Below are 8,801 nucleotides of genomic sequence, written 5' to 3'. Positions count from 1 at the left end.
AAACTGGCCCTGTTCTATAAAATATGAATTGACTGATGAGATTGACGAAACAAGTAGCTCTTACATTGACAACATTCAGCAGATAGCATCCTGGTTCTTGGGTTTCTGAGCAAATATCAAAGATTCCTTTGTTGCAATATCCAAGTTACAGCCAATCAAACATTTGTTTGTCTGATCCAGAGACTATGCAAGTTGTGTCTGGGATTTTGCGATGAAAGATATAAAAACGATTGAAGCAATTAGAATAGAATCCGTACAGTGTGGAAACAGGCCCTTTGGCCCAACAAGTCCACACCAAACCTCACAGCATCTCACCCAGACCCATCCCTCTATAACCCACCTAATCTACACCTCCCTGAACACTATGGGCAATTTAGCATGGCCAATCTACCTAACCGGCACATCTTTGGACTGTGGGAGGAAACTGGAGCACCCGGAGGAAGCCCATGCAGACATGGGGACAGCATGCAAACTCCACACAGACAGTCACCCGAGGCTGGAATTGAACCCAGGTCCCTGGTGCTGTGAGGCAGCAGTGCTCACCACTGAGCCACTGTTCCACCCCATTGCTCTGCTTTTCCAAAAGCCAGCTGAACGATAGTACTGGTGCCAATCTTTACATAATTGTACCTTTTTAGTATTAACTTTGGAGTTAAATATTACAAGCAGCTTCTGCCTAACTTAGCCACAGGACAATTTGGTAAGTGTCTCCCCTAAAAGACTAAAACTCACTTAATATCCCACACTTGTAAATAAATGTGACAAATATATAATAAATAATGTTGGATTCAAAAGGTGAAGAAAGAGGCAATGGAACTAATACCATTCTAGTAATACAGCAAACTTTACCTTACAAACTGGCAGGTTTTCCAACTGAGCCAAGCTGATACATAAATGCTGCAATGTTGTGATCACAGCTGATGGAAATACTTGATAAGTCAGATCCTAGAGTGAAACTTTACTTGATAGATTGTGAGTCTCCTGTTCACTTAGTTACTATGGTGGTTAGTCATCAAACATATTCAGAAGTATGCCAATGTTCTTTGAGAAAAGAACACAAGTTTATTACACCAAAGGCATAAACAAACAAAGCTACATTTATGACAGATTAAAAAGATCGTAACATGAATGAGGGATAAAGTTTGAACTACACCTCCAACAATATCCTTTACAGATACTCAATCGTAGTGAGGTGTCACTCTCATCTTAATTCTTTAATTTCTTACTTGAAGACTTTTTTCATCGGATAGATTGAACCTCATTTTCATTCTGATAGATTGAACATTTCTATATAAACTCCCGCAACTTGGAGACTTCACAAACTAACCTGCCCTTCTCCTGGGGTGAAATTGTCCTTCTGAACTGAAACATGACTGTTAATGAACCCTCAGCTGTTTTCTCAGTATATCACAAATGTTCAACATTGTAAGCACTTCATCAATTAATGTCACATTATTCTGCTACACACTTTAGTCATCTGCCTTCTCAGAAATTTAATGTTTAGTTTGCAGTTCCAAATTACTTTCTGAATTCTTAACATCTCTTTAAAAAGGTTTTTAATGACTGAAATGAGCACCTACTTTACCTACTTGGCTGAGTAAGAACATCAGTCTGTGAACGCAGACGCAACTAAAGCACAAGCAGAATGATGTCACTGTGCTGCAAAATGGAATTTGACTGTATGACAAATTCGGAAGTAATTAAAACTACCTCCTCTGGCAGAAACACAAAATGAAGTTTAATAAATAAAATCTAAAAGAAGTCAATGGTCAAGATTGGACCAGAAGGGGGAAGAAAATAAAGAGGCAGAACTCCCCTAGTATAAAAAAATCACAATATCATCTCCTGGCATGAATGGTGTGTCAGCAACAATTCAGAAACATCTAGGTTGGTGAGGCCACTTTTGGTGTATCGTGTACAGCACTGGTCACCTTACTAAAAGAAGAACATTATTAAGTTGGCACGGGTTCAGAAAAGATTTTCAAGGTTACTGCTGGACTAGAATATTCAAATTATAAAGAGAGGCTGAATGACCTGGACTTTATTCACTGCAGCGTAAGAAGTTGAGGGATGACCTTACAGAGGCTTATAAAATCACAAGGGGCTTAGGTAAAGTGAATAGCAAAGGTCTTTTCCCTAGGTGAGGTAGTTTGAAACTAGGGGGCATCTTTTTAAAGGTGAGAGGGGGGGAGATTTAAAAGGGGTCTGAGGGGCAATTTCTTCCATACAGAGGGTGGTTTGTATGTGGAATGAACTGCTAGAAGAAGCGGTAGATGTGGGTGGGTATAGCCACTACATTTAAAAGACATTTGGACAGGTATGTGAATAGGGAAAATTTAAGAGGGACACGGGCCAAAGTGCAGGCAAGTGGGGCTAGATTAGTTTGGGAAAATTTGTCAGCATGGAAGAGTTAGACTGAACAGTCTGTTTCTGTGCTGTGTGACTCGATGACTCAATCATTAAGATTTCAAGTTGAATGCAGTCATCATTAATAGGGATTACTACCCTCCCAGTTAGCTTTACGGAAACCATTTAGGAATAGATGATTTTACTTCTTTTCCTGAAGATACCAATCTCTTCATAGGATGTGGCTCCAAACAGGAGTTGGAAACTTCTTCATTTAATTCAAACAGGCTGTATCTGCTAAGATAACAAGGTGTAGAGCTGGATGAACACAGCAGGCCAAGCAGCATCTAGGAGCATAAAAGCTGACGTTTCAGGCCTAGACCCTTCATCAGAAAATTGACTGAATCTGTCCAAACTAAGGTTATGGACTTGTGATAATGGGAACTGCAGATGCTGGAGAATCCAAGATAACAAAGTGTGGAGCTGGATGAACACAGCAGGCCAAGCAGCATCTCAGGCTCACAAAAGCTGACGTTTCGGGCCTAGTCCCTTCATGCTCTCTGATGAAGGGTCTAGGCCTGAAACGTCAGCTTTTGTGCTCCTAAGATGCTGCTTGGCCTGCTGTGCTCATCCAGCTCCACACTTTGTTATCTAAGGTTATGGACTTGCTTGGTTTAAGTAGAAAAAAAACTTTAGGGCCACAAATAACGTAGATGGAACAAGACAATGTCAAAATAAATTTCCTTCCAATCTTCTCGATTAAATTTACATTGTATAGTCAAGTCTCATTTCAACTGGCTCCCAAAGTGATTTAAATGGAGGATCATAAACAAGGCTGTAAATAACACTTGTTTTAAATCTCAAATTCTTTGATGCCATACAATGATATGGGTTGGACAGATACTGGGGCACAGTTTCTGCCTTAAGCATAATTACTGTTTCTAGCACAACTCTGCATCCATTTTGAAAATGTTTTCCCATGAGTTCTGCTCAAACTAATCTGCATATCTAATACTACGTAGCATTTAACATGCATAAATAAATAACATGGAAAAGTAAGAGGTGGTCTCACAGAAATGCATAACTGTTAAGAGGATTGATAATGTGAATGCCTTGAAAATTTCTTCTGACTGGGGAGCTGAGAACTACAGGCCATTGTTTCAGAATAAGGGATTGCCCACTTACAACAAAAGTGAGGTTAAAAAAAAGTTTTCACTCAAAAGGTGTTTTTTTCTGAATCTTGGATCAGTGAATGTTTAACCATTAAGTTTATTCAAGACAGAGAATAATAATTTGTTTGCGGGGGGGGGAATGAAGGAAGATATTTTGCACCAAAATAAACTTAAGTTCACTTCAAAGGCCTACCAGAAAAGCCTACACACAGTGAGAAGAAACATGGATTCAGTATCGTTGCACTATGGGTAAGACCTAATTATACAAGTATATTTTTAAAATTAGTCCAAATGATCACAGAATCTAGAACTGTGTTGAACTCAAAATTGCATTTAAAATTCTTCAATATTTTGTGTTAATTATACTAATTCTAGCTAAATTGCAGCAAAAATAACTCAGCACAATGTAATAGGCCAGACCATTAAGCACCTAGGAAAATATGCCTTATGTTGCAACTTATTATCCCCATTTTTTTAAGACAATATTGCTTTAGTGACACAATGTATTACCAATAGCCAGTGACAGAAATAAATGACAACTTTATCTTTCTTCATAACTTTTTAAACCACAAATTAAAACAGCTCACTCATCTATTCACTTTTAAATGACCAATATTTTTGACTTTAATTTTACTTTGTTGTATAATATGCAAATAGTTTATTCTTTGAATTAATAAAATCTGCAGTGCAGCAATAGTATTAAAAAAGTGAAACAGACAATATTGGTGCAAAGTGAACAATCGCTCGCCTTCCATGCTGCACAAGGTTTCTCATCTATACAATTTACACAATGTACAAATGGTATAATTTACTTATAATGTCAAGAATAAAAGGACCAGCGTTAGCCTCTGTAAACCTATGTATGAAAAATATGTTACATGCTGCAATAGAATTTTTGCATAGATAGAACGGCTTGTTTACAGCCTCTCAATTGCCACCACTAGGCACAACTTTTGATTTTTCATTATTGGAGGGATGCTTGTCAGCTCAAATCTTCTTCTGAAGAATTGCTGTCTCCTCGATCCCTATATTCTCGAAAAGCTGTAGCAGATGCACCTTCCGGATCAAAGTTCATCATTTTAACATTCAATCTTTGTGTTAGTTTTTCTGCAGCTAACTTGGCCTGTGCAGACTGTAAAACAAAAGGTTTATTTTAATTTGAATGTCAACACAAAAAACAAGGTCTCCCTTCAGTACTTAGGCTTGTCCCAAAAGGTAAACTACTTGTGTACAAAATTGCATTTAAGCACAGTTTCCTCAATAACCTTGATCTTTATAAGCAGGTTATACCAAATTAAAATGTTTGAAGGCAATAAACAATGTAGAATTAAGAGCTTAGATTCTGTGGTAATAGAAGAGGAAGGATGCAAAAACAATATATAAATTCTGATTAAAATTATAACTTCAAACAACTTTTTTTGATTGTTCTAAAATGTTCTTGTCAAGCAAGTGTTTACTTCAAGTGTTCTCTTCATTGAGCATACCTCATACTTTTGCTTCTGTGATATTTGTAGTTCTCTAGACTCTTCTACAGACAGTAGTTGAGCAGGAGAATGGTAAAGTGGGGGCAGTCTAGCAGCTGTGACATCATCCAGATGTTTCTGGTCCCTTAATCTTCGCTCTGCTGGAGACAGTTTTAGTGCCAATCTGCCAGGTGATTCCTGTATCGGGCTGATGCAAAAAGAACACACAAGTACTCAGATTAAAAGACCGCAGTGTTTCCAACTAGCAACAGAAGATTCTCACACAGTCTTAGAAAGGCAATGTTTAACAGCTTGGCACTGCATAACGTTAATGATGATTAAAAAAAGAGCTCTAGGTTTGTGTACTGCAACTTGCAGAAAAATCAAGCAACATCGCTTTTACGAAAACTTATCTTAAAATTAATGGTACATTTCTGCTTAAAGTCAACGTTTGCATTTAATAAGTGAGACACTGCATTCCTCCTTATTTCAAAAGGCAGTGAAACTAAAATAACTTAAAAATAGGACAGATTTCTAATTATTGAACAAAACAACAAAATCCATAATTATAGGGGAAAGAAAAAGTATTTTGTTTTTACTGAATGAGTTCCTGACATCTAGTAAACATACTTGCATTGCTTTATTTAAACACAAAGTAGAAAATAACTAATTTCATATTAGTGTCAATATTCCTAATCATCAAATGACTGTCAACTTCTTTCAGTTTGTTTACACAATAGTAAGGTTAGCGTTTATTCATTATTCCTAAATATCCTAAAAGGTGAGCTTCGTGCCATTAAAATGCCAGCAGAGGTTTCTATTATGCCCACACAGACTGAAGTGCGAGCTTGCAAATTTCGACACATTTTTAATGCTGTAACCTTGAGGTCAGCTGTAACTAAGCAAGCTACAATGCAGTAAATATTTGAATGTAAAATGTTGGAATTATAGGCCCAAAATTTTCCATCAAAATTGCAAAAAGTTAACAATGCACATAAATTTAAGTTAAAAACCAAATCCAGCTATGTGTTGTACCTCAAAGCTAAGGTGAAACTTACTGGTTAGTTTTGAATTGTACTCTTTTCATCATTGGATTCTTGGCCCTGTGCTCTAGTATGTCAATATAATGAGGTCTTTTCTTTTCTGGGTGCAGAGGTTGAAATGGATTGTCATTAAATTTGACATTATTGTTTAAAGTTAGATCATCATGGATTTTATGGGGTAATTTTCTGGGCCCATTATCTGTCAAAGTAACTTTGTCAAGCCTGTCACTAAGCAAGTCAGCTCTATTGACAAGATCTGCTTCCAGGTCATTTGCCATGTCACGTAGATGGACGGAATTGTTTCTTTCCTGCTGTATATACATGGTCTTCTGGTTGTCCAACACAGAATCCTGACAGTTCTCAGTTCTTGTAGCACTCTTAGCTGTGAAACTTCCTGGTGGTGCATGGTCTTTGTCAAATAATGCATGTCTCTCCTGATTTAATTTGTCACCATCACCTTTTCTCAAAACATATTCACATTTCTCAGCTTCATTACAATCCTTCAATTTGTTTCCAACTTCTTGCCCTGGTGTTAGAGTTGGGGATGCCGTCCTGAGATTGAGAATTTCCGTGTCAGGCGTTATCACCTGTTGCTTGTTTTGAAACTCCAGTTTAAAAGCTGAAAGCACTTCAGCTGCTCGCTCCACTTCTTCATGCTGAGAAATTGCTGCTTCTAGTTTTTTTATAAACTCAGCGATTCGTTTACCTTTGTCTGGCAGGCTCTGGATAAACTTCCTGAACAAACAAAGACAAAGATAATTACAGTTGGATCGAGAAGTTGCTCCCAATGCAACATACATACTTAACAAGAGCCTGGACCATTTAAACCAGGTAAATCAATAACTTGATTTACATGAACAGTTTCCGAATTGATTTTCCATCCCACATGTTTTTGTGGGTGAAAACAGACTGATTAATAAAACAGTCACTGCTCTGAAAAAGACCATTTGGCCTATTGTGCTCATGCCAGCTCTCAGCAAGAATAGTTTTAGTTAGTCCCACATCCCCATCCTTTACCTGCAGCTGTACAGGTTTTCGCTCATCAAATGTATGTCCAATTTCCTTTTGCAAGTCACAAAAGGGAGGTGATGGCCTACCGATATTATTGCTAGACTATTCGTCTCCAGGCCTTGGTAATGTTCTGGGGACCCACGTTTGAATCCTGCCATGGCAGATGATGGAATCTGAATTTAATAAAAATTTGTAAGTAACTAACCGTCGCCAACTGTCAGGGAAACACCTTCTGGTTCACGAATATGCTTTAGGGAAGAAAACTGCCAATCTTATCTGGTCTGGTTGACATGTGAATCCAGACCTACAGCACTGTACTTCACTCTTAACTGCCCTCTAGGCAATTAGGGATGGGTAATAAATGCTAGCCTAGCCAGCAATACCACATCCCATGAATGAATAGAAAAAAAACTGAATCTGCCTCCAACACAGTACACTCCAGGTCCTAACTATTCACTGCATAAAAACGTTTTACCCTTACATCAGCACTGCTTTCTATATCAATCACTTAAATCATTGTTTTGAAAATTTTAATCCTTCTGCTAACTGAAGCTGTTTATTTCGATTTATTCTGCCCACATCCATCATAATTTTGAAATACCTCTACTAAATTGCTTATCAAACTTCTCTCCTTTTGAAAATGATGCTAGATCCCGTTTATCCATGTCACTGGATTCCTAATTCCTGGAACCATACTGATAAATTTTCCTTACGCCTTAATGTGCTTGCAAGTCCATTATGTGGCATGCTATCAAGCCCCTCCTTCCTTGTTGAGCCAAAACCAGACTGATCAAGAACATTTTCCTGAATATACTCCAAAGATCATTCCACCTCTCTGCCCTTAATTACCCTAATAAAGCAGGGATGTTAATAATGTAAAACATTTTCTTTTACCTAGGATTTAACCATGAAATTTCTCACAAGGCAGTCTGCTCATAAACCCAGGAAACATTGACACATTAGGGGACGCCTACAAACATGAATCAATACCTACTGGCACTTTGCTTTGCATCCTTATATTGGTTTTCATTTTCTAAAAAATTCTTTATTTATTGCATTTGTAAGAGTACATTACAAAACATTTCAAATGGAACGAATCAAGAATATGCCAATCTGCACTGGTTGATCTTGAGCAGCTCCATGCACTGCAAGGCCAACCAGCACATGCTTCCTTCCCCGATTTGATGGCCCTCTAGCAACAGTTTGTGTTTATCACAGTGTGGATCCCTGGGAGCAGCATGAAAACTTGTGTTACAGAGCTGCTTGGGATAAACATTGACAAAAGCACTGCAACTCCTTCCACACCTGCTCTGCAAAGTCACCTCACAGATGGTAATGAGCAACGGTTTCTGGTTCCATTCCTATCACATCTGCCCTGTGAGCAGTGTGCGTAAGAGGTGAAATGCCAGGCATGGAGAGAGAATCTGGTGAAAAGACTCTGCTACTTCTTGGTGCTTGATTGCAAGTTCTAGTGATAAGTCACCTGCCAAATATCTTTGAAGACTGGGGACTCTTACAGATGGTGGCTCTAACTTTACCAACAGTACTGCAAGTTAAACAAGCCCAACCCCAAAACCTGGTCATTGAATATGAAATTGGGTTATAGGATGGCAATGATCTGCCTCTATAGAGTCAAACATCCTGACTATCAGGCAAAGAACTTAACTCCAAGATAACAAAGTGTGAAGCTGGATGAACACAGCAGGCCAAGCAGCATCTCAGGAGCACAAAAGCTGACATTTCGGACCTCGACCCCACTCTGAAGA

General features: G+C 38.3%; 1 protein-coding gene across 1 annotated transcript; it reads right to left on the bottom strand.

Annotated features, from left to right (window-relative positions):
- Nucleotides 1–2,967: 2,967 nt before the first annotated feature.
- polr2m (RNA polymerase II subunit M) lies at nt 2,968–8,025 on the bottom strand. The gene is made up of 4 exons (XM_048563086.2): nt 7,042–8,025; nt 6,040–6,759; nt 5,003–5,189; nt 2,968–4,650 (listed from the first exon to the last, which is right to left on the bottom strand). Exons 1-4 carry the CDS (start codon nt 7,191–7,193, stop codon nt 4,501–4,503), a joined length of 1,209 nt encoding a protein of 402 aa, XP_048419043.2. The 5' UTR covers nt 7,194–8,025; the 3' UTR covers nt 2,968–4,500.
- Between the last annotated feature and the right edge of the window lie 776 nt (nt 8,026–8,801).

Source organism: Stegostoma tigrinum, chromosome 33, assembly GCF_030684315.1.
Source record: "Stegostoma tigrinum isolate sSteTig4 chromosome 33, sSteTig4.hap1, whole genome shotgun sequence".
Classification (NCBI taxonomy): Eukaryota; Metazoa; Chordata; class Chondrichthyes; order Orectolobiformes; family Stegostomatidae; genus Stegostoma; species Stegostoma tigrinum.
Note: the sequence above shows the minus strand (reverse complement) of the source record. Positions and strands in the feature narration are given on the sequence as shown.

Bases quoted from the DNA above. Each gene is read 5' to 3' on its own strand.
- polr2m (XM_048563086.2), bottom strand. From the start codon at position 7,193: ATGGCAGGATTCAAACGTGGGTCCCCAGAACATTACCAAGGCCTGGAG. The intron at 6,760-7,041 runs GTAAAGGATGGG...TTGTTTGTTCAG, and splicing joins GAAAACCTGTACAGCTGCAG to GAAGTTTATCCAGAGCCTGC. The intron at 4,651-5,002 runs GTATGCTCAATG...TTTGTTTTACAG, and splicing joins CACAGAAGCAAAAGTATGAG to TCTGCACAGGCCAAGTTAGC.